This window comes from Aquarana catesbeiana, linkage group LG10, assembly GCF_042186555.1.
Source record: "Aquarana catesbeiana isolate 2022-GZ linkage group LG10, ASM4218655v1, whole genome shotgun sequence".
NCBI classification, from domain to species: Eukaryota; Metazoa; Chordata; class Amphibia; order Anura; family Ranidae; genus Aquarana; species Aquarana catesbeiana.
The window spans coordinates 12,416,988-12,444,055 of NC_133333.1; the positions used below are offsets into that span (position 1 = coordinate 12,416,988).

Below are 27,068 nucleotides of genomic sequence, written 5' to 3' on the forward strand. Positions count from 1 at the left end.
ATTTTACCAATGTAGCTGTTAAGTAAAAACCACTTCCCAAAAACTGTGGTTCAAAATTCCCCATAAAGAATAAAGCTGGTCATACATTCTACAATTTTCTTGTTCAATTTCCTTTAAAATTTACCTTCAACTATTTAGTATGAGGACCTGCCTGATTACATTCATATTCAAAGTGTTTAGCCCCTTCACGCCGAGCGTATGCCGAACGTATGCATATATGCAGCCTCAGCTTTTGGGGGTTATACTGGGATGATGCCCGCAGCTGCAGGCATCATCCCGGTACCGTTTTTTTTTTTTTAGAGCGGGCGATCGGCTTTCCAGGGAAAACAAACGGTGCGGCTAAAATCCACTCGATTGTTATCCCAGAGGAGCGGGAGGGGACATCCCGTCGCCATTCACCGCTCTGACCGGGCCTCCCGTCCCACTGGGAGACCCGATCCGCCATCCGGCACTTCCGGTGTCTAGCCACAGACTGGAACGAAACCGTAAACGGCTTCTTTCCAGTCTCCTGAATGTAAACATGGAAGCGACGTCACAGCGTCACTTCCGGTTTACTCGGCTGCCAATGGTGACTGATTTTTAAAAAATACAGTATTCAGAATCGCCCTTTTCAGTGATCTGAATACTTTGGCGTGCAAAGGAGGGATTGGAGGTCTTTTAGACCATAAAGAGTACCTGTCACCACCTATTACTGTCACAAGGCATGTTTACATGCCTTGTGACAGCAATAAAAGTGATCAATTTTTTTATTTTTTTTTTAAAACACAATTTAATAATATAAAAATAAATAAAATAAATAAGATAAATCCCTGCGAGCTCGTGCAGCAAAGAAAACGCATACGGAAGTCGTGCCCGCATACAATGGGGACGGAAAGTATTCAGACCCCCTTAAATTTTTCACTCTTTGTTATATTGCAGCCATTTGCTAAAATCATTTAAGTTCATTTTTTCCTCATTAATGTACACACAGCACCCCATATTGTACACACAGCCCCCCATATTGTACACACAGCCCCCCATATTGTACACACAGCACCCCATATTGTACACACAGCACCTCATATTGACAGAAAAACACAGAATTGTTGACATTTTTGCAGATTTATTAAAAAAGAAAAACTGAAATATCACATGGTCCTAAGTATTCAGACCCTTTGCTCAGTATTTAGTAGAAGCCCCTTTTGATCTAATACAGCCATGAGTCTTTTTGGGAAAGATGCAACAAGCTTTTCACACCTGGATTTGGGGATCCTCTGCCATTCCTCCTTGCAGATCCTCTCCAGTTCTGTCAGGTTGGATGGTAAACGTTGGTGGACGGCCATTTTTAGGTCTCTCCAGAGATGCTCAATTGGGTTTAAGTCAGGGCTCTGGCTGGGCCATTCAAGAACAGTCACGGAGTTGTTGTGAGGCCACTCCTTCGTTATTTTAGCTGTGTGCTTAGGGTCCTTGTCTTGTTGGAAGGTAAACCTTCGGCCCAGTCTGAGGTCCTGAGCACGCTGGAGAAGGTTTTCGTCCAGGATATCCCTGTACTTGGCCGCATTTATCTTTCCCTCGATTGCAACCAGTCGTCCTGTCCCTGCAGCTGAAAAACACCCCCACAGTATGATGCTGCCACCACCATGTTTCACTGTTGGGACTGTATTGGACAGGTGATGAGCAGTGCCTGGTTTTCTCCACACATACCGCTTAGAATTAAGGCCAAAAAGTTCTATCTTGGTCTCATCAGACCAGAGAATCTTATTTCTCACCATCTTGGAGTCCTTCAGGTGTTTTTTAGCAAACTCCATGCGGGCTTTTATGTGTCTTGTACAGAGGAGAGGCTTCCATCGGGCCACTCTGCCATAAAGCCCCGACTGGTGGAGGGCTGCAGTGATGGTTGACTTTCTACAACTTTCTTCCATCTCCCGACTGCATGTCTGGAGCTCAGCCACCGTTATCTTTGGATTCTTCTTTGCCTCTCTCACCAAGGCTCTTCTTCCCCGATAGCTCAGTTTGGCCGGACGGCCAGCTCTAGGAAGGGTTCTGGTCATCCCAAATGTCTTCCATTTAAGGATTATGGAGGCCACTGTGCTCTTAGGAACCTTAAGTGCAGCAGAAATTTTTTTGTAACCTTGGCCAGATCTGTGCCTTGCCACAATTCTGTCTCTGAGCTCTTCAGGCAGTTCCTTTGACCTCATGATTCTCATTTGCTCTGACATGCACTGTGAGCTGTAAGGTCTTATATAGAGAGGTGTGTGGCTTTCCTAATCAAGTCCAATCAGTATAATCAAACACAGCTGGACTCAAATGAAGGTGTAGAACCATCTCAAGGATGATCAGAAGAAATGGACAGCACCTGAGTTAAATATATGAGTGTCACAGCAAAGGGTCTGAATACTTAGGACCATGTGATATTTCAGTTTTTCTTTTTTAATAAATCTGCAAAAATGTCAACAATTCTGTGTTTTTTTGTCAATATGGGGTGCTGTGTGTACATTAATGAGGAAAAAAATGAACTTAAATGATTTTAGCAAATGGCTGCAATATAACAAAGAGTGAAAAATTTAAGGAGGTCTGAATACTTTCCGTCCCCACTGTATGTAAACGGTGTTCAAATCACACATGTGAGGTATCGCCGCGATCATCAGAGCGAGAGCAATAATTCTAGCACTAGACCTCCTCTGTAACTCTTACCTGGTAACCGTAAAAAAAATTTAAAGCGTCGCCTATGGAGAATTTTATGTACCGTAGTTTGTCGCCATTCCAAGAGCGCGTGCAATTATAAAGCGTGACATGTTTGGTATCTATTTACTCGGCATAACATCATCTTTCACATTATACAAAAAAATTGGGCTAACTTTACTGTTTTGTTTTTTTTAAATTCACGAAAGTGTCCCTTTTCCCAAAAAGTTGCGTTTAAAACACCGCTGCACAAATACCGTGTGACATAAAATATTGCAACAATCGCCACTTTATTCTCTTGATTCTCTGCTAAAAAAAAAAAATATATATATATATATATATATATATATATATATATATATATATATATACAGTATATATATATATATATATATATATATAAAATGTTTGGGGGTTCTAAGTAAATGTCAGAAATAGGCATGAAAGTGTTTAGGTCTGACCTCATATTACATGGTTTTGGTACATCTGAAGGAAAATTGTATAATGTATGGCCAGTCTAAATCCACTTTTGCTGAGAAAACCACCCCCCTCCCCTCTGGGTGATCTCTGTACATTGTGGGGATTGTAACAAACTTTGTAGCAGATTCCTATCTTTTGTTATTCTGAAGAAATAGCCGTTTGTTTCTCTGTATCCATGTGCACAGTGATTGTAAATGGGAGTGACTTTATAATTATCAATCAGTAATCAATTGCTTTAATGAGGAAAGTTTCAGGGTCTACATCACTTTAGGCTCTGTTTCCACTACTGCGAGTTGTTGTGCGACTTGACACATGTCAAGTCACATGACAAGTCAAAACCCATGTATTTCAATGGTCCCTGTTCTAATTGGTGCGACTCAAGTCGCAGCGACTCCAAAAAAGGTTCTTGCACTACTTTGTTCCGTCTTCGGTGCGACTTGTTCTCCATAGAACGGTTATTAACTCGCAATGCAGTCGCATGTACATGTCTGACACCGTGACTTTGTTGCGACTTCCACGGAAGTCTACGGAAGCACATGATCTCTGCTCCTCCCAAATACATCACTTCCTATATTGATGTATGTGAGTGTGGAAGACAGCAGGAAGCATGCCTAGGGCTAGAAAGAACAAGCGACAAGTTCATGACAATGAAGAAATTATTCGGCTTGTCAGACAACCTCCGGCAATATATGACCTCAGAGATCCAGGTTACAAAGATCATGCAAAGAAGGAGAGAGCATGGTTGGAAGTGGCTCGCATATATTATGATACCTGGGACTCTTTATCAGCTACAGAACGCTCTTCAAAAAGTAAGTGGTTGATATATGCTGCTTAGCACTTTGCGCCTGGCACCTATTTAAATATTCAGTAACCAATGGGTGTGTGTTGACAATGTGCACTGGGTTTTCTTGGTGGGGACCACTTCTCCTGCTGGGAGATCACAATGGTTTGGCAGGAGGGAATCCCCTGTCAACACTATCTGTGTTGATGGTGGAATTTAGCTAGTTTCTTTTCTGCAACCTGTGGCTGCAGGAAAGTAAATCTGTGTTTGTGTGTGTGTGGGCCACCAAATAATATTTGCCCATGGTCCAAATAACATTAAAGATGGCCCTGTCAACATCCTTCAGCACGACAAATTATGCAGGTGTCATGGATAATATATCTAGTGGTTGTTTTCCTCACAATCAATTATGCAGGCTAGCAAATGAATGACCTATGGGCAGTTAATAAAGAATGTTTTTTAACTTGGTATCTTCTTTATATTTTGTAGTGTACTCGTTACAAACTCGATGGAGAAGTCTCAAAGACTGCTACAACCGGTACTTACGAAAATTAAAAGAAGGAAGGAGTGGTTCCGGCTCAAAAAGATTAGCCCCATATGCCCATGCCGGGGATCTTGATTTTTTAAAACCGGTGTTGGAAATGCGAGAGTAAGTTATCAGAAGGCATATGTTATGAATTTTACATATCAAATTGTAATGCTTACTTTAAAAATATGTGATTTGTATTTCAGAACCAAAGCAAGCTGGGAAGACAGCACACAGGGTTTGGCACCAGAAGATGAGTCAGAGGAAGCTGCTGCGGAGGAGGAGCAAGAACAATTCCAAGACAATGTTGACAACGAAGTGTTCGTAGATGAATCAAGGTCAACAACAAACTCAATGAATGAGGAGGATGCAGAACCAGGGCCTAGCAATGTCTCTAGGCCTTTGAGAAGATCTTCAAGGGGAAGTGCCAGGCCTGTGAAACCCATGGATAAAATTTTAGATGTAGTCAGTCAGATGTCCACTAAAGTGGCTGAAAACCAGTGTGAAGACACAGCATTTCTCACTGTAATTTTAGACATATGTAAACAGGTACCCCCAGAGAAAAAATATGCACTTTAGGATGGCTTTGATGTCAACTGCTCAATCCTTTGTGGGTGAGGGGCCAACAACATCCTCAGCATATATGAACCCCCCCTTCCCCAATATCCCCCTTATCAACAATACCCTCACTTTCAAAGTACACAGTATGCTCCACCAATAAGCCGTCCATACTGTGACCAGTATGGTAATATGCTGAATCCCTCAAGGCCACGCATGTTGCATCCAATTCCTGCCTCAACTACCTCTACCCTCGGCCCCCCAACCACTCACCAACTTAGGCAGCCTACACCCAGTCAGGTTCCGCCTTTTCTTGAAAGGAAATATTACCCCGGGACCATCAGTGGATTTCCCTGGACCAACCAATAGTTCAGTTTCTGGGACCACTGAAAACAAAACATACAAGCAATTGTAATTTTCTATTATTTTTGCTGTGGGTTTAAGACTTGTTCTATTTTTTTTTGTTGGTTGTGGATGCCAAAACAACAGCCGTAAAATTTTTGAGTTCATGGAACTTATTTTTTTTTTTGCCTTCTTGCAAAAAGATTTTGCTTGTAAAAAAAGATTCTGATTATATATTTTATTTGTTTTATGACTTTTATTTTTGTGTTGTTCAAAGTGAAATATTTTATTATTTTATTATTTGTTGTGGTTGTTCAAAAAACAAAAACAAAATGGTGTAGTTCACCCAAACCAAAAATTATTTTTGGTGCATTCTTGCACAAAATTACATTACGCATTTTCTACTTATCCTTTTTTTCTAATTTGTGTTAAAGACCTGTTATTCTGCATTTGGATGCAATTAAACATAACAGACATCTAAATAATAGTAAAATAAAATGCATGACATACATTATGCAATGGCATCCTGCTGCCAGGGGACAGACCCAGCAGCAGACATAAAATACGACGAGAATCCCTCACGCACAGTGGCACCATTGGTGGTGCCCCTACTGGCACTCCATTGTGCACCTTCCAGATATTGCATGAGGGAATCTTCAAAAAGATAGCCATCACGAATTCTAACAAAATTATGAAGCACACATACTGCTTTTACTGCAGATATTGCATTCTCAAGTTTTAAATTAATAGGTGTATGTAGCAAACGCCACTTGTTTGCTAAAATGCCAAATGAACATTCTACCACTCGTCTTGCCCTCGTTAACCGGTAATTAAAGATTCGCTTCTCTTCACTCAGACACCTATTGGAATAAGGCCTTAATAGATGCTCACTGAGAGCAAAGGCCTCATCCCCAACATACACAAATGGCATTGGCGGCCCATTTGTTCCTGGCAACCGACAGTCCTGTGGCAGGTCCAGACCATTTTCCCTCAACATTCTTCCAAAAGATGATCTTTGGAAAATACTGGAGTCTGAGCTGCTGCCATACGATCCTATGTCTATATAGCTAAAACAATAATTGGCATCAGCCACTGCTAGTAATACAAAAGAAAAATATTTTTTGTAGTTAAAGTATTTGATTCCACTGCCGATGGGCATCACTACCCTCATATGTTTTCCGTCAATTGCCCCGAGACAATTCGGGAAATTGCAACGATCCCAGAAAACGTCCGCTATCTTGCACCAATCTTCGCAAGTGGGCTTCTTCAGAACCAAATCCCTAAGGACGTTCCAGATGTCTCTGCAGGTATCGTGGACAATATTGCTAACAGTAGTTTTGCCAACCAAAAACTCATAATGCAAACTTGCAAAGGAATGTCCAGTTGCCAGGTACCTAAAATGGAACAGTACGAACAGTTTATTAGAATGTTACATATTTACAATAAGCTACTTCAATAAAAGAACAAAAAATGAGCTAGGAAGGAGGTGTCTGAGGAAGTGAAGGAAGAAGAGGAGCAGGAGAAAGACACTGGTGATGTAGAGGGAAAGTTAATATTGTAAAAACAATCTCACCCACAATTACATGCTAGTATTTATTTTTTTACTTCATGTAAAGAGGATAAAGGAATGATGTGGATATCCAAATGCCACATATAAGGTAAGAAGAAGAAAAAGTAGGTATGAAAAGTTACCTCAATGTTATAATGAGTCTTTCAACAGCTGGAATACTCCTTCGGAAACTTGTGTTTTGTCGCTCTAGATGGCTAGAGAGCAAAGCCAACAATTCATCAAAACTGTAAAGAAAAAAAATATGGCTATTATCTACATTGACCATGTAAAAATGAAACATTTAAAAATCTAGTTCCATTTTTTTAAAACAATTTGATCAGGTTATAGTTAACACTTCTAGCTATTCAAAGCTAAAAATTATAAAAAGAGTCACACTGACCAGGCATATACACATTTTCATAAATATATCTTGCAGCATTTTTAAGTTGACATCAAAAAATGTTCTCACCTTCTAATTGACATCCTTGTGTAGTTGAAGAATTTGTCTTCATGAGCACGGAGGTCGTTGTAAAGGACCCCAAACTGGCCTCTCACTTCCCTTTGGGCGATGATGGGATGGATCCAAAACCTATGCCTTCTCCTCCTCCGGATATCCTCCTCTTCTTCATCTATGAATGCTGCTACAGCAGCCAAAATGACTGCTGACCCAACATATTGCATAGCCAACATGTTTGCTAAGCAACATACAACACGTGACAACGAAAGAGGAAGGGGAAATAACTAAGCAGGATAAGGAATTACATCACTATGACTAAATCGCAGAACATCCAAGTCGCACAAAGTCGTTTTCGTTTTTAAAGTCGCAACAAATCACACCACAAATCACATAGCAAAGTCGCAGTGTAAATCGCGCGACTTTGGGGACGCACTAGTGGAAACATAGCCTTAGACATGATTTCCCTTTGGGAGTGTCTCACCAAAAATGACATTTGTGTTGCAGGGGATGCACAAAATCTGACTTGTATCTTGGTGCAGACTTCTGGGAAAATCAGTGAGCCAATCACACAAGCAGGAAATGACATTTCGGGGGGGGGGGGGGCTCTGTACATCATCTGTGTACATTGCATTTTACAGAAAATTACAGCGGCTGCAGATTGAAAAGGAAAGGGAATTTTTAATAACATTCAATTACAATGTGACTTGTGAAGAAATTGTATACGCTGTATTTTTTTTTTATTCGCTATTTTTTTCATACAAAAGTGGAGTTACCCTTGGGGATAACTAAATATTGTCTACATCCATTGGTTATGTGTATTTCTTCCAGATCTGTGCAGTAATCCAGTGTGAGACTTCCTGTAATAAAGACTGATCACTGCTGTCCTCTCTCCTTGTGCAGGGGGACTGGTCTTGTCTCCGCCCCCTCCAGCAGTTTTCTGCAGGCAGCCTGTAATGGGTGGAGCCTGATGAGCCCCTCCCGTGGCTCTGCTCTCTCTCCTTGTGCAGAGTGACTGGTCTTATCTCCGCCCCCTCCAGTAGTTTTCTGCAGGCAGCCTGTAATGGGTGGAGCCTGCTGGGTCCCTCCCACAGCTCTGCTCTCTCTCCTTGTGCAGGGTGACTGGTCTTATCTCCGCCCCCTCCAGCAGTTTTCTGCAGGCAGCCTGTAGTGGGTGGAGCCTGTTGGGCCCCTCCCACTGCTCTGCTATCTCTCATTGTGCAGGGTGACTGGTCTTGTCTCCGCCCCCTCCTGTCATTTTCTGCCTGTAGAGGGTAGAATCTCTGAGCCTCTCCTACAGCTTTGCTGTCTGCACAGGCTATACTGTATAGAGCTCAGTGATGATGTCACTGCTACTTTTACAAGGTGATATCTGGGTTTGTAAAGACATTTTTCTGCACAGAAAATAGGATATATATCCTTTGTGGTAATAGAGGAATATTTTGCAATTCATTTTTTTTTCACATCCAGCATCATTCTGGGGGGGGGGGGGAGTTGTTTTAACACACTAAGAGTGTATGTATAGCCAAAACTTTTTTCTTGTTTTGGATGGAGTGGTGAGGGTTAAAATACCTTTAATGTTTTTATTCCTGTGCCCGCGATGGGGACATTTGCCTTATCTATTTGACCATTGTCTCCAAGATTGAAAGTAATAGAAATAGATGTACTCCCGTCAGGAAATGAGGTGGGCACTATCTGACTTGCTGTGGCTTCTAATGCACATGGTGAGAAGCTCACAGTGTGCAGTGAAATCAGAGGAAGCCGTTTCAGTCCAGGGGAGGAGCCGCTACAACTGTGCTGGACTAAAGGGAAGGCTGGAGGGGAGGTTTAATACATAATCTAATACTCCTCCCCCATCTGTTCAAGACAATTAAAAAGTTTTTAAACAAATTAAACTTTCTCAAGATTATTCCACAGAGCGCCCCTCCCCACCCCATGTTGAGGGCATGGGGCCAGGTATGGTTCAGGAGAGGGGGCGCTCGCTCCCCTCCCCTTGCTGACCTACCGGGCTACATGCCCGGATGAGGGTCCAGTATGGATTTTGGGGGGCCCACACCATTTTGTTTTTTTTACATATTCGCATGGGGCTCCCTACAAATCCATACCAGACTCGAAGGGCCTGGTATGGACTGGGGGGGGGGGGAGGCGCGCTGTTTTTTTCTTTCTTTTTATTTTAACCAGCACTTTTTTTTTTTTATTGTTCAGCTGTCAGTGGGGAAACCCATTGACAGCTGATGACTCATCGGTTGTTCAGGACACCGCGGCTGGCTTCCTGGCCCCGATCCTTAACAACCAGTCTACACTGCTCCCTGATTGGGCAAAGCTTTGGGCGAACACTTGGCAAATTCGGGTATTAGACGAACGGCCAAAAGAGCAAATGTTCAGCCCAAACTAATGCTCGGGCTGAACCGTTTGCCCCTCCCTACTGCCCAATCTGGCACATTCACAGTGGAATCCATGGTGGAACGATCTCCTTGCTGCAATGGGTGGAAACTTGCCAACTTTACTAAAATGGGTGGAAACTGATTGACCTTACTGCAATAGGTGGAAACTTGTTGACCTTATAGCAATGGGGGAAAACTGGTTGATCTTATTTTAATGGGTGGAAACTGGTCAACTTTTCTGCAATGGGTGGAAACTGGTCAACTTTACTGCAATGAGTGGAAACTGTTTGACCTTACCACAATGGGTGAAAACTGGTGGACCTTACTGCAATGGGTGGAAACTGGTTGACCTTACTACAATGGGTGGAAACTGATTAACCTTACTGCAATGAGTGGAAACAGATTGACCTTATTGCAATGTGTGGAAACTGTTTGAACTTACTGCAATGGGTGGAAACTGGTGGACCTTATTGCAATCGGTGGAAACTGGTGGACCTTTTTGCAATGGGTGGAAACCGGTCAACCTTACTGCAATGAGTGGAAACTGAGTGACTTTACTGTAATGGGTGGAAACTGGTTGACCTTACTGCAATGGGTGGAAACTGGTTGACCTTACTGCAATGGGTAGAAACTGGTGGACCTTATTGCAATGGGTGAAAACTGGTCAACCGTACTGCAATTGGTAGAAACTAGTCAACTTTATGGCAATGGGTGGAAACTGGTTGACCTTACTACAGGAGGTGGAAACTGTTCGACCTTAATGCAGTGGTTGGAAACTGGATGACCTTACTGAAATGGGTGGAAACTGGTCAACCTTACTGCAATACAGTGCCTTGAAAAAGTATTCATACCCCTTGCAATTTTCCACATTTTGTCATGTTACAACCAAAAATGTATTTTATTAGGTTTTTAGGTGATAGATCAACACAAAGTGGCACATAATTGTGAAATGGAAGGAAATTGATCAATTGTTTTCACATTTTTTTTTTACAAATAAATCTGTGAAAAGTGTGGTGTGCATTTGTATTCAGCCCCTCTGACCACCTCTGAACCACCTTTCGCTGCAATTACAGCTGCAAGTCTTTTTGGGGATGTCTCTACCAGAAACAAAGCAAGGTACAGTATATTGATTTTTTTGTACTGATATTCTATTTTTTGTTGCTTACCAGCTACTGTTTTTTTTAATTTTTTTATAAAAAATATTTGAGAAGTGGATCCTGAAGAGGCCCTTTTTTTTTGGGTGAAACGCTTTGATCCAGACCCATACATCTTCTGGGATTCATCCCGATGTACTTGTGTACTGTATGTCAAAAATGTGAAACAAAATATACCCCTTTTGAGAAGATTTGTTCCCTCTACTGTTTTAAAATTTTATGTATAAATAAAATGTATTGATTTTAATGGATCAATTTTCAGTACTTATTAGTATTTGGGCACCCTAAAATTCCCATCTCCCATGAACCCCCTGTATAGGAGATTAATGGGAAATCTTTCTCTTTGCATTGCATTATTATAGGGGATTGTGCCAGAATGGTAAAAACAGGTTCACCCACCCAATATTCTTTTTAATAAATATAATTTACATTTGCTGTACAAAGAACAAATGATGGAGACGAGGAAAAAATTACAATATCCCAACAAATCAGTTTTCATCTTTAATTATCTAAGAGCACTTAGAAAAATAAAAAAAAAATGTTGTGAAGATCAGCTGAGATGCACAAGTCCTTTACTTCGTTCGGTGATTCATTGCCAATCAGCACATTCACTTCCTATACACTTTTTGCCGTTTTTCATACATAGTTATCATCCACATACAGCAGGTTTATAACATGTGGCCGTTATTCACAGTATTTATAAATCCTTTTTGGAAGGCGCCTCAATGATTGTATAATCCCAGTAAATCCTCTATAAGCAATACGTTCTTTTTAAATCAGAAATGTTTGTATAAAGCGAGCTGTCTGGGTTTGTCCTGAAGATCCATTTGTTCTTAATCCAAACCAGAAGAAGGACGAGGAGTATAAGAAGGGAACTTCCCAGGATAAAACTATATAGAAGTACAGGCTGATGGGCTGCCAGCAGACCTGGGTAAAATAAATATATAAATAAATAAATAAAAAAACATTATTAAAAGACCAAGTTCACCCAGAGGCAAACTTTTATTTAAAGGTGGATCATTTCAATAAATGTACATAGACTGAATTTATACAACAGCTTTGCTTTACCTGTATGGATCTTGACAATGGTTTCACCTAAAACGTGTAAAATGTATGGTTAATAATAAAAAAAAAGTCACAAACAAATAAAGAAAATGAAAGTTTGTAACAACTATATCTTATGTCATAAAGTATTGAGAACAATGTAATGTCTGGTCTGTGGAGGAAGTGCTCTGCAATCGCCATCTAGTGCTCACACAAGGTACTTCAAGAAGACGCAAAGATATTATTTGTCTGTCTATCGTTTGTGCATTTTTAAAAATTATTTTTATTTTTTTTAGCAAACTTTGAATCATGAAAATAAAGATAGCATTAAAGTGTGTACGTTTTTTCTTTACTCAGATGGCTAAAGTCTTCCCTATGGGCGATCATATTTTGGTATAGCATATAAAAGTGGAAGAGTTGCACCAGGTTTCACCAGCAGATGGCAAGTAAAGTATTATAGTAAATGTTTTTTTTTTTTGCCTTAGAAAATTTGGAAAGGGTTTGGATCCCTGTCAGGTTTTTATTGTTGTCTTGCTGCTTGAGTCTGCTGAATACTGGGACCGGGGGGGGGGGTGGGGTGGAGAGGAGGGGGTGCTGCAGCTGCACAGAGTGGTGCTGGATCTGTAGGGGGAGTTCAGTCCTCTTCTCTGCTGCTGAGTGCTGAGAAGGGGGAAAGGGGGAATGGGGGCAGAGATGAACCTTCTCTGTGGCTGCACAGAGTAGTGTAGGATCTGGAGGAAGAGTTCTGTCCTCCTCTCTGCTGTCAACTGCTGGGACAAGGTGAGGTCAGAAACTGGGGGGGGGGGGGGGGGGTTGCAGGAGCTGCGGGAAAGGTGCGAGGGCCGCCTAAAATGGCCTGGAGGGGCAGATTCGGCCCATGGGCCTTGTGTTTGACACATATGTAAAAGAAGATTCAATCTTTCCCCACTCTACCCAATCTGGAGCTATCTCTGCTACAAGGTGTCCTCATTTCAGGATGAATGGTGCTGGGCAGCTGAGGACATACTGTGAGTGCAGGGCCTTACAGATTTACATACCTCCTAGCTTTTTGACATGGGATTGAAGGACACCTATCATCAAAATTATGCAGGGCATGGGACACGCCCCTTGCCACGCCCCCTTAAAGGAGAATTGTTCAAAAAAACAAGATTTTTTTTACCACTACTATTCCTTCATATTGGCTTTGGGAGTTTACAAATGCAGCAATTTAAAAATTGGATGAAAGGTTTAGACCTGGAAAACTCTTTTTGATAGATACAAGGTGCATTTTATATACAACTATATAGATCAGACCAAAACGAGGGACAAATGAAGAGGAAAGAGGGACATTGCTCCAAATCAGGGACTGTCACTCAAAATCAGGGACAGTTGGAAGCTATGGATTTACCCTCTGAGGGGCAGTGCTGACAAAGTACTGCTCCCAAGATCATGGGGGACTCCAAACCATCCCCCCCACAAACAACATTATTGGGGATTTAGTGGTGTCAGCCCTGCCCAGTTGTCTTTCGCTAAACTTCTAAAATCTTCCCTCTCTTCCTTCTCTACAACATAGGCACTAAGGGGTCTAGTTATAAAAAAATTGCTGGATGAATGCAACAAGCATTTGCACGGCCATCAAGGGATTTCCCCTGTATTCTGTCTATTAGATTTAAGCTCCATCTAGTGGCTGTAATGTGGTATTTTCATTCATTGAGATATTCCTTATAAATAGACTCCTAAGGATTCTGTGTTCACAAGATAAGAACTAGGAGGGCTAATTAGACTTCTTGAGATAAGAAAAAAGTAGTGTGCACAGGACAGCTCTGAATTTCTGGCAGGATCAAACTTTTTTTTTTTTTTTTTTGCACTTTTGGCACAGATAAAACACTTTCAATAATATCATTAACAGACCAAAAGGGTTTATTGTTAGAGCCTACACTGTAAAGTGTCCATACATTAGTTGGGATATTAACATTCCAAGACAAAATGATGGTAAACATGAAAAAGCTCAGTGTACCTGCACAGGGGACTTCCATCCTTTTCCACGCTACAGTTGTCCCCTTGTATTGGAGAAGACAAGTGAAGGTGGCGTTCTGCGAGGGTTGACACAGGGATGTGCTTTTGGGAAAGGTATTACTGATCCAATATGAATTATCTGAATTGGCGAGCCAGCCAGGATCACCGTCAACCAACGTGCCATTCTCAAGTTCCCAGACGAGGGTCACATTTGTCAAGGTCTGAACGTTCGTTGTACAGATGAGGTCGGTTTCATCGAGACTGATTTCTAGAGTTTCTGTAGAGGTGACAAAAATAAATTAAAAAACAAAATAAGAACGCCTAGGTTCAATTGACAACTAAAGAGTGCATTACTTATTAGTTTACCCAACAATAAGTCAGATAAGGAGTAGATATGCAGTGTGTGGACTTTGGCATAGACGGAAAATATTTTTTCTGGCCTTTAAAATACCGCAAAATAATACAGGGCTGAAGTGATCTCAGAGGGGGAATAGACACAGAATGAACAGGATGCACTTAAGCTGATAACTCCAGTTTTCACAGATTTTGTTGTGGGACTTACTTCTGTTCCTTCAAGTTCTTTATGGACCTTGCTTTGGGCACTGGTGGAGGGGGGATTATGGTGGGGGGTTGTTTTTCAGGGGTTGGGCTCGGCCCCTTAGTTCCAGTGAAGGGAACTCTCAAGGTGTCAGCATACAAAGACATTTTGGACAATTTCATGCCCCCAACTTTGTGGGAACAGTTTGGGGATGGTCCCTTCCTGTTCCAACAGGACTGCACACCAGTGCAACAAAGCATGGTTACTTCCGGTTCCGGCGCCGCATGGAGTAGCTGCACCCTTTATCAGCTCCCGCTCTGAGGACGCCCAAACCAGCCTACAAAACCGGCCCAGAAGCCAGAAACCCCCCTCAACCACCTCGGGCACCTGTACCCGCTCTATGGACCGATTCGTGGAGGTCCGCGGCTCCCGCTCCAACACGGCCCTGACGGCGCCGCCGGCCCTGCCGCAAATCGAGGCCCCGGCTTCGGCCTGCACGGAAGTCTACACAGGCGCGCAGCAGCAGCATCAGCACACGGCGGAGATGGAAGTAAGTGGAAGCACAGCTCCACACACATCCCTACAGGCATCCCCTGCCCAGCCACATTCTCAGGCCTCCTCTCCTCAAGTACCCTCTCCACAAGCCTTCTCCATGCCAGCTACATCCCCACAGCTCGCCGGGGACCACAAAACTGAACGCATTGCACAGGCAGTGGCAGCACTTCTGTCCCCCATGATATCTGCCTCGGTAGAAAAGGCTGTTAATGCGGGGATGAAACAGATAAAGGCTCAGCTAGGAGAACACAACACTAGGCTAAACGAGCTAGAACATCGCCAATCAAGCATAGAGGAAGAGTTGTATCAAGCTCAAGCCACGGAACAAGCACAAGACAAAACCAACCAATACATTATCCAAAAACTCGACGATTTGGAGAATAGGTCCAGAAGGAGCAACCTGCGATTCGTGGGGATTCCCGAATCTCTCCAAGCATCTGCCCTAATGGACTTTTGCTCCCAACGCATACCTGAGGCGCTAGGCCTAACAGGCCCTTGCACGGTGGAACGCGCTCACAGGATGGGGTCATATAGTGAAGAACGCAAGAACCCCCGGCCCATCATAGCCAAATATCTGAACTACTCTGACAAGGCTCTAATTCTTCAAAAATTCCGACAATCCCGCTCGCTTCAAATCGACGGGGTGAGGGTCCTGATTTTTGCTGACTACTCCATCGAAGTCTCAAAAAAGCGCAAGGCCTTCCAACAGATATGCTCTGAACTCTTTAAACAACAGATCAAATTTACTCTGGCATTCCCGGCTATCCTACGCCTCAAGACACCCAACGGGGACCAGCTATCTTTCCAGGAACCCTCAGAAGCAGAAGCCTACATGCGGTCTTTGCTCCCCAACGCCCAACAACACACCCCGTCGAAAGGCACTTCAATCAACCGCTCCCTGGATCAACGCAGCCCGCGCAAAGACTCCCCCAAGAGATTCAGACCCTCGGTTCCGGACCAGCATCGCTACACCCACCGCTGAACAGAAACCAGAAACCTACCTTCACCTGGTTTCCACCATCTTCTTTTTTGGACAGTAAATTTTCTGTCCCCCCACAGGTTCCACATATCCTCTGTTCCTCACCAACACGTAATGTATAATGTCTCTTATACATATGTTTGTTCTTCCATTTTAAATGTTTTTCTCCTTTTAGGATTCATCCTAGCAAGTTACAATTTTTAAGTGTTTTTCTCTACATCCTCCTGGCTTCACTGTGTGCGGACAACTACTCCCCTCTCCCCCTCCCCCATGTATGCGACCCCTTGGTATCCACATAAACATCTGTCTCACGGCCAAGGGCTCTCTGGGGCTTTATCATTACCGTCCCGAAATGGGAGTTGACCCTCACAGTGACTCCATGCGGAAAAAAGCGAAGTTTCCATGTTCATTTGTTTTATTGGTGATACTCTCCCCTATGTTGACTCTCCTACAGATTAACCCCTCTCCCCATCTCCCCTCTCTCCCACACGGCCCCAGCCAACTCAAATCCACCTCCTTTTTTCTATCCCTCCCATACAACAACATCAAGCCCCTGGACACAACTGGCACTCTATCATACCTACCTCACAATAGTAAACCATACTTAACAGCACATACCCCCTCTCGACCCCCCTGATATGAAAATAACTTCATGGAATGTAAAGGGTCTAAGATCCCCCCAAAAGAGAATGAAAATCCTAAGGCATCTCAAACGTCTCAAAACTGATATAGCACTAATACAAGAATCCCACCTACCAGCTTCAGATTTTCATCGCATGCAGAAACTATGGGTAGGCACTGTGCTAGGCTCAGAGGCAGCAGGACGCAAAGCTGGCGTTCTCCTGCTCATACACAAGAACCTCCCGTGCACAGTCCTGTCTGTGAAAAACGACGCTCAGGGGCGTCTGATCACGGTCCACATCAAAATAGGCTCCAAAGAACTACTCATAACTAATGTATATGCACCCAATAACCCAGGCAGACAATTTTACACTGAATTATCCAGTTGGATACTAAATAACCCACATCTCCCTCATCTAATCGGAGGAGACTTCAATGACATCATCCATCAGATAGACGACAGATCTTCACAAAAACGTCCAAAACAGGGCACTAACCCACCACCCCCTTCCCTCCTGGCCAGCACCATGGAATCCACACATTTCCAAGATCTTTGGCGCCTTTCCCACCCAACAGACAGGGAGTTCACTTTCTACTCCAACCCTCACAAAACATTCACCAGGATAGACTACCTCTTTGGCTCTGATAACATTCTCCCCTACCTCCAGAACTCCACCATCCACGACATAACTATCTCAGACCATGCCCCTATTGAGGTGACACTGGACAATCTAGACCTACCCCCACACCCCAACTTATGGCGGTTCCCATCTTATCTACACAACAACACTGACTTCCAAAACTACATCTCTGACGCATGGGCTGAATATTCCTCCAATAACGCCCCACACATACACAACCCCAACCTATTCTGGGACGCTGGTAAAGCTTTCTTAAGGGGCCGTATCATATCGTATGCAACCTCTTTTAAACGTAACACCCTAACCAAATACAAAGAGGCCAGCTCACGCTTACACCAAGCACAACGAGAAATGTACATTAATGACTCCCCAACAACACGCTCTGAATGGCAGACAGCGAAGAGGGAATTTGACACTTGGGTAAACACCTTAGAAAACACCAAGAAGGCCCATTTAGATGCCACATTCCATAAATTTGGAAACAAAGCAGGAAAACTCCTATCTAGATTATGCAAAGGTCCATATCGCCCCACTCACATCACGTCCCTACGTGACAAATCAGGCGCCCTACACGCCACTCCACTTTCGATTAACAAAGTCATGCAAAAATTCTACTCCACTCTTTATGCCCCAGACCCCATAGACAAACCTACTGCGCACGCTTTTCTAGATAAAATAACCTTACCCAAACTATCCCCAACACAATTAGAAACCTTAAACGCACCTATCACCATCCCTGAAATATCGACAACCATTCGCAACTTAACCCTGTCCAAAGCCCCAGGCCCAGATGGATTCACCAGCGAATTCTTCAAAACCCTACAACCCCTACTAGAACCTACTCTCCTCCAAGTATATCAACATATATGGGCAGGGGGTGCATACCTACATTCGGGAAACCAAGCCATCATAAAACTACTGGCAAAAAAGGGTAAAGACCCCCTAGAACCGGGTTCATACAGACCCATATCACTTCTTAACCTAGATGTGAAAATCCTCTCAAAAATCGTTGCCACTAGACTAGCAGATATTATGCCCTCCCTTATCCACCCCGCCCAGTCAGGTTTTATTAAAGGACGTACGGCCACCCTTAACATCCGCAAAGTCATGCTGGCCCTAGAACATGCAATGCATTACCCGAACACCGATCATGCCATTATCACGCTAGACGCGGAAAAAGCTTTCGATAACGTCAGTTTCGATTGGTTATCCATGACAATGACGGCAATAGGATTCACTGGCCCCTTCAAACATCTAATTACTGCCATGTACACAGCTCCGACAGCAAGGTTAGTGGCAGCAGGCCTGCTATCAGAAGAAATTCACCTCCATAAGGGCACTCGCCAGGGCTGCCCCCTATCGCCACTCCTCTTCAATATAGCACTAGAACCACTCTCCAGATATCTAACGACAGTAGCCCCACTACATGGCTTAAAGATAGGCCCACATAACCTACACACCTCACTTTTTGCAGATGACGTCCTCATATTTTCAGCCAACCCTACATCAGATATGCTAACCATAAAAAACGTATTCGATGAATTTCGCTTATGCTCGGGCCTCCGTATCAATTACAGCAAAAGCGAAATTCTTCCCATCGGCACTCACTCCACACCAAAATGGACCCAGCAATCAATCTTTCCTGTTGCTATATCTCACATCACCTACTTAGGAATAAAAATAGGAAAACTCCCTTCTTCACTATACCACCTCAATTACCCTCCTTTATTGTCAAAAATAACTCAGGAACTAAATACCTGGATGGATCTGCCCCTTTCGCTTTTGGGAAGATGTCATTTAGTGAAAATGGTCAGTTTTGCAAGATTACTCTACCCAATGCAAACCATCCCATTACTCCTCCACCATAAAGATGTGACCTCCCTTAACAACGCTATATCTAAATTTCTATGGCAGAACAAAAGACCACGCATTGCTCTTAAAAAATTTTATCTTCCCAGACGCGAAGGGGGCATTAGTCTCCCTCATGTTAGAATGTATAACCTTGCATGTTTGCTAAGAACAAGTCTAGACTGGATAACCCAGTCCTCTCGTTACTCAAACTTCTCTCTGGAATCTGCCATGGCCCATCCCTACTCACTAGTAGCCCTCCTACACTGCAGATGGAAGTCGGTCCCCCATCCCCACCAACATAATCTCCTATTAAGAGATACAGCAATAGCCTGGAGAGAAACACGAAAGATCCTCAAGCTATCCCCTTTTGTGTCAATACACCTCCCGATCCAAGGAAATCCAGCATTCCCGCCGAGTTTAGAACATAAATCTTTCAAAACATGGGAACAAAAAGGTTTAACGAAATTCTCCCTCCTCTGCAACACCCAGACGGGTCAACCATTACCCTTTGCTGATATCGCTGAATCCTTCACTCTACCCTCCACACATATCTTCCACTATGGGCAATGTATCAGCTTCCTAAAGGAGGCGTGCAATCACAACGAAAAAAGGTTCCAACCAAACGTCACGGATCCAATGATAATGAGCAATGCTTACAAAATCTCAGACATATACAAACCACTCCTCAACAAGTCCTCACCACCTCTCTCTTCATCCTCAATCAAAAACTGGAACAAAGACTTCCCCGATCCAAACCTAGTAGAAAAAATCATCCAAGGGCTCAACGCTGTACAAAAGCTAACACCCAATGAAATATGGAGAGAAACACAACTGAAAATAGCCCACAGAGCATACATGCCTTTTTCAACCTCGAAAACTGACAAAAACAAAGCTCTTTGCCCACATTGCAACCATCAGAAACCATCCCTAGCTCATCGTTTCTGGCACTGCTCCTACATTTCCGCCTTCTGGGACCAAGTTCTTGCCTACATATTTGAAGTGACCCTAATCAAACTACCCAAGGATCCTTTGCTTCTTATCTTCGGCCACTGGGACCCAATTCTACTACCCTGGTCCAAAACCGACACCACCAGGGACGGCTCCCCAAAAAACCCGAAAGAAATCACATCACATAAAGGGTGGTCCTTGACTTGCCTATTAATCGCAAGGAGAACCATTTTGAAAAACTGGATTACACCAATAAGCCCCAATATCTCTCAAGTCAAACGGGACCTCATGCATCTTCTATACAAGGACCGCCTAAACACGGACTTCAAGCACAAAAAATCTACAGAACATTTCTACTTCAAATGGCTCGCCTTCATGCGATCATCTCTTTCACAAGCGGAAATAGCAAACATCTCCTCGTCCTCCTTTTCCTACTACGATCCCTCCCATCCGCTGCCATCTCAAGACCACAACCGATGCCACACTCCTATCCCTGGCACCAACCGACCCTTTGCCAATGCAAATGTAAATGGGATTACTGGATAATTCTGCATGGCTTTACAACTTACCATAACAACTCTCTTACTCTTTCCAGGGCTCCCCCCCCCCCACACTTAACCAACCAACCCACCCCCCCTCCCCCCCCCCCCCCCCAGTTTTCGTATTTTCTTTATTATTTTCCAAGTTCAATTATAATATGTACTCAGGGTTTTCAAACAGATCCATCCAGGTATCCAGGTACCCACTAACTGTTATCATTTATTGAAATGCTATGTACAGGTACACACGCTCCAAGCAGCCACCCTACATGGGTATATATACCGGAAACCCTCCCACGTCTTAAAAATGTAATTTACAATTAATTTACAATTAAGCAACCCTTTTATTTTGTTACTTCCGTATATGTCACAATTACATACTGTACACTATACTGTATATTTTTTTTTGTATTCTCTGAAAATTCAAATAAAAACTTTTTGAAAAAAAAAAAAAAAAAAAAAAAAGCATGGTCAGGCACTGATGTTGGATGAGAAGGGCTTGCTCACAGTCTCTACTCTAATTCATCCTGTTCCAACATGCCTGCGCACAAGTGCACAAAGCAAGGTCCATGAAGAAATGGATGAGGGAGTTTGGGGTGGAGGAACTTGACTGGCCTGATAGCACAATAGAACACCTTTGGGATGAATTAGAGCAGGGACTGAGAGCCAGGCCTTCTCATCCAACATCAGTGCCTGACCATGCTTTGTGCACTGGTGCACAGTCATGTTGGAACAGGAAGGGACCGTCCCCAAACTGTTCCCACAAAGTTGGGAGCATGAAATTGTCCAAAATGTCTTGGTATGCTGATGTCTTAAGAGTTCCCTTGGCCAAGCCCAACCCCTGAAAAACAACCCCACACCATAATCCCCCCTCCACCAAATGATTTGGACCAGTGCACAAAGCAAGGTCCATAAAGACATTGATGAGCGAGTTTGGGGTGGAGGAACCTGACTGGCCACCCCAAACTCTCTCATCCAAGCCTGGTCGGCAAGCGGTTAAAAAAGAGCATCTGGAAACGCATCAAAAACACAACAAAAACGCGCATGCCAAAACGCATCCGGAATGGATCTGGAGTGCGTTTTTGTGGTCTCTTCTGCAACACAGAGCCTGCTGGCAATTTTGTTTTTATTTTTGTCTTTGGTTCCCCTGGACAGGGCTGGTACAAGGATTTTTGACACCCTAGGTGAAACCTTATTTTGTTGCCCCCCCCTGGCTCTGCCCCTGACTCATCCCCCTTCCCCCTGCCCATGTAAACCCCACCCTTTTAATGAAGCGCCCATCAAATGCAGCCTCACCAGCGCCCGTCAAATGCAGCCTCACCAGCACCCATCAATGCAGCCTCCCAGTGCCTATCAAATGCAGCCTCACCAGCGCTCATCAGTGCAGCCTCACCAGTCCCCATCAATGTAGCCTCACCAGCACCCATCAATGCAGCCTACCAGTGCCCATCAAATGCAGCTTTACCATTGCCCATCAATGCAGCCTCACCAGTGGCCATCAATGCAGCCTACCAGCACCCATCAAATGCAGCCTCACCAGTGCCTATCAAAGGCAGCCCACCAGTGCCCATCAATGCAGCCTCCCAGGGCCCATCAAATGCAGCCTCACCATTGCCCATCAATGCAGCCTCACCAGTGGCCATCAATGCAGCCTACCAGCACCCATCAATGCAGCCTACCAGCACCCATCAAATGCAGCCTTTACCAGTGCCCATCAATGCAGCCTCACCAGCGCCCATCAAATGCAGCCTACAAGTGGCCATCAATGCAGCCTCACCAGTGCCCATCAAATGCAGCCTCACCAGCGCCCATTAAATGTAGCCTCACCAGCGCCCATCAAAAGCAGCCCACCAGTGCCCATCAATGCAGCCTCCCAGCACCCATCAGTGCAGCCTCAACAGTGCCCATCAAATGCAGCCTCACCAGCGCCCATCAATGCAGCCTTACCAGCGCCCATCAAATGCAGACTACCAGCGCCCATCAAATGCAGCCTCACCAGCACCCATCAAATGCTGTCTCACCAGCGCCCATCAAATGCAGCCTCACTAGCGCCCATCAAATGTAGCCTCACAGCGCCCATCAAAAACAGCCCACCAGTGCCCATCAATGCAGCATCCCAGCGCCCATCAGTGCAGCCTCAACAGCACCCATCAATGTAGCCTCACCAGCGTCCATCAAATGCAGCCTACCAGCAACCATCAAATGCAGCCTACCAGTGCCCATCAATGCAGCCTCACAGCACCCATCAAATGCAGCCTCACCAGCGCCCATCAATGCAGCCTCACCAGCGCCCATCAATGCAGCCTCACCAGCGCCCATCAAATGCAGCCTCACCAGCGCCCATCAATGCAGCCTCATAGCACCCATCAAATGCAACATCACCAGCACCCATCAACTGCAGCCTCCCAGTGCCCATCAATGAATGTTTGCTTGCTTCCATTCATTTGGGAGTCGGGACATAGACACAGTCCTCCGCCACTGACACTATGTGCGAACGGAGCGGCGGCTGCCTGCTGATGCTGAGACTTGCTTGCTGCAGAGAGAAGAGTGCAGGAACACCAGTGGCCGAGCACCCTAGGCAGCAGGGCGCCCAAGGCGGCTACCTAGTTTGCCTAGTGGTAGCACCAGCCTTGCCCCTGGAACCCTCAAAGTGTTGGGAAGAGGGTGGGGGGAGCCCCATTACCTGGGTATTTTTTCACATTCCCGGAAATCAGCTTTAAGAATCTTATAGAGACCCAATCAAGTCATACATGTTCAGCGCTATAAATAGAAATGACTATTTTTGGTTTCGTTGATAACAACTCTTCTACTTTATTTTAGACATCTGGGCTTAGGATCCGGCTTCTGTATCAGGGTGATGGAGGTATGGAAAGACTTGACACAGCTCTACATCTTTGTTTTCAATCTCTTTTCTCGGAAAGTTACTTTGTAACGTGGTTTTTGCAGGGGAAGGAAACCACAGATCACACATCACAGCAACCTACATGGCGAAGGTCGGGGGTTTTGCTTGACTTGCACATCTGGCACGCATATAACAACTCATATGTCTTTTAGTTTTGGTCCCAAACAAAAACAACTTTATAAATATTGCTTATTGATCCGTGTATTCTATCTTGTATGGTATGGTCATTGATCACCACCTGACCACCCTTCTGCTTTAGCCCAGGTTCACACTATTGCGGTGCGGGAAACTGCATGTGATTCGGACAGGAATTGAGCCATTCATTTTGCACCGGACCCGCAGGAAAGGTGCAGGCACCTTTTCTTTTTTTTTCCCACACTCGAACCGGATCGCAAGGGTGTGAACAATCACACATTCAGCCAATCACACTGCATTTTGCAAACTGTTTTTTGGGGCCTCATTAACTTACCATTGACACTCGCTGCTGCGGTTTGCAGGAACGCAGTGCAATTGTGATGCGGTGCGGGAAATGCACAGGAATCACTGCGAATCCTGCACTGCATCAGTGTGAACGGGGGCTTCATCAGTTAGAAGACTTCACTTAAAGTGGCACTAAACTCTGGTTAACAAAAAATCCTATTCCAGTGTTTTCCTAACTCAAAAAAGTCCCTTCTATCACGCTCAGCCTCTTCCAAATCTACTAATTCCTTTTTTTGCTGCTGTGATCTGACTTTGTGCTAGAGGATGGCTACTCTCATTCTCCATGGTCCCGCTGTATGTAGGAACATGGCCACTCCCACTGTATGTAGGAACGTAGCCACATTGTCTTGGTCCCTCTGTATGTAGGAAAGTAGCCACCCTGCCTTTGTCCCACTGTATGTAGGAACGTAGCCACACTGTCTTAGTCCCACTGTTTGTAGGGGTGTAACCACCCTGCTTTGGCCCCACTGTATGTAGGAACATAGCCACAATGTCTTGGTTCCACTGTATGTAGGAACATAGCTACCTTGCCTCGGTCCCACTGTATGTAGGAACGTAGCCACCCTTCCTTGGTCCCTCTGTATGTAGGAACGTAGCCGCCCTACCTTGGTACCACTGTATGTAGAAACGTAGCCACCCTGCCTTAGTCCCACTGTTTGTAGGGGCGTAGCCACCCTGCTTTGGCCCCACTGTATGTAGAAACGTAGCCACCCTGCCTTGGTCCCACTGTATGTAGAAACGTAGCCACCCTGCCATGGTCCCACTGTATGTAGGAACATAGCCACAATGTCTTGGTTCCACTGTATGTAGGAACATAGCTACCCTGCCTTGGTCCCACTGTATGTAGGAACGTAGCCACCCTACCTTGGTCCCTCTGTATGTAGGAACGTAGCCGCCCTACCTTGGTACCACTGTATGTAGAAATGTAGCCACCCTGCCTTAGTCCCACTGTTTGTAGGGGCGTAGCCACCCTGCTTTGGTCCCACTGTATGTAGAAATGTAGCCACCCTGCCTTGGTCCCACTGTATGTAGAAACGTAGCCACCTTGCCTTGGTCCCACTGTATGTAGGAACGTAGCCACCCTACCTTGGTCCCTCTGTATGTAGGAACGTAGCCGCCCTACCTTGGTACCACTGTATGTAGAAATGTAGCCACCCTGCCTTAGTCCCACTGTTTGTAGGGGCGTAGCCACCCTGCTTTGGTCCCACTGTATGTAGAAATGTAGCCACCCTGCCTTGGTCCCACTGTATGTAGAAACGTAGCCACCCTGCCATGGTCCCACTGTATGTAGGAACATAGCCACAATGTCTTGGTCCCACTGTATGTAGGAACATAGCCACAATGTCTTGGTCCCACTGTATGTAGGAACGCAGCCACCCTGCCTTGGTAACTCTTTATTTAGGAACGTAGCTATTCTTCCTTGGCCCCACTGTATGTAGAAATGTAGCCACCCTGTCTTGGTCCCTCTGTATTTAGGGATGTAGCCATTCTTCCTTTGCCCCACTGTATGTAGGAATGTAGCCTCCCTGCCTTTGCCCCACTGTATGTAGGAACGTAGCCACCCTGCCTTGGTCCCACTGTATGTAGAAACGTAGCTACCCTGCCATGATCCCACTGCATGTAGGAACATAGCCACAATGTCTTGGTTCCACTGTATATAGGAACATAGCTACCCTGCCCTGGTCCCACTGTATGTAGAAAGGTAGCCACCCTGCCTTGGTCCCACTGTATGTAGGAACATAGCCACAATGTCTTGGTCTCACTGTATGTAGGAACGTAGCCACCCTGCTTTGGTCCCACTGTATGTAGAAACATAGCCTCAATGTCTTGGTTCCACTGAATGTAGGAATATAACCATCCTACCTTGGTCCCACTGTATGTAGGAATGTAGCCACAATGTATTGGTTCCACTGTATGTAGGAGTGTAGCCATTCTGCCTTGGTCACTCTTTATTTAGGAACATAGCCATTCTTTCTTGGCCCCACTGTATGTAGGAATGTAGCCACCCAGTCTTGGTCCCTCTGTATGTAGGAACGTAGCCTCCCTGCCTTGGCCCCACTGTATGTAGGAATGTAGCCTCCCTGCCTTGGCCCCACTGTATGTAGAAACGTGGCTACCCTGCCTTGGTTCTATGGTATGTAGGAACGGTATGTAGCCACCCTGCTTTGTTTCCACTGTATGTAGGAACATAGCCACCCTGCCTTGGTCTCACTGTATGTAGAAACGTAGCCACCCTGCCTTGGTCCCACTGTATGTAGGAACATAACCATCCTGCCTTGGTCCCACTGTATGTAGGAACATAACCATCCTGCCTTGGTCCCACTATATGTAGGAATGTAGCCACAATGTCTTGGTCCCACTGTTTGTAGGAACGTAGCCATTCTTCCTTGGCCCCACTGTATGTAAGAATGTAGCCTCCCTGCCTTGGTCCCACTGCATGTAGAAACGTAGCCACCCTTTCTTAGTTCCACTGTATGTAGGAACATAGCCACCCTGCCTTGGTCTCACTGTATGTAGGAACATAGCCAACCTGGTTTGGTCCCACTGTATGTAGAAACATAGCCTCAATGTCTTGGTTCCACTGTATGTAGGAACATAACCATCCTGCCTTGGTCCCTCTGTATGTAGGAATGTAGCCACAATGTATTGGTTCCACTGTATGTAGGAGTGTAGCCACTCTGCCTTGGTCACTCTTTATTTAGGAACGTAGCCATTCTTTCTTGGCCCCACTGTATGTAGGAATGTAGCTACCAGTGGCGGCCCGTCCATAGGGGGCGCCTGGGCGCCGCCCCCCCCCCCCCCCCCCCCCCCCCTCCAGGCAGCAAAAAAAAAAAAAAAAAAAAAAAAATTTTTTAATATTGGCCCTTTAAAAAAAAAAAAAAAAGGAAAAAAAAGGTCCTTAAGTGCACTGTGTTCGGACGCCGGATACAGTACGGCGCCGGACACAGTGCACTTATAGGAAGCGCCACGTCTATGCAATCACGAGATTGCAGACGTGGCGCTGCATTTGCGGGCGTTTAGCCCGCCTTGGGGCGTTTTCTGAAGCGCCGAGTAGCTTCCGCTCGGCCATAGCAATACATACTACA

The 27,068-nt window shown here is 44.8% G+C and overlaps 1 protein-coding gene across 4 annotated transcripts in view; it reads right to left on the reverse strand.

Moving 5' to 3' along the window:
- LOC141110340 (uncharacterized) overlaps positions 1-27,068 on the reverse strand; it is a 113,284-nt gene that overhangs the window by 58,505 nt on the left and 27,711 nt on the right. Inside the window, exons 5-7 of one of the 4 annotated variants that reach the window (XM_073601640.1) lie at positions 13,930-14,205; positions 11,958-11,984; positions 10,409-11,816 (exon numbers count right to left, since the gene is read on the reverse strand). In XM_073601640.1, coding sequence (XP_073457741.1) covers positions 11,641-11,816; positions 11,958-11,984; positions 13,930-14,205 — 479 coding nt within the window. In that variant the 3' untranslated portion in view covers positions 10,409-11,640. Of the gene's footprint in view, positions 1-10,408; positions 11,817-11,957; positions 11,985-13,929; positions 14,206-27,068 lie in introns of those variants that run through there. The other 3 variants (XM_073601639.1, XM_073601641.1, XM_073601642.1) reach the window with 3 other exon arrangements.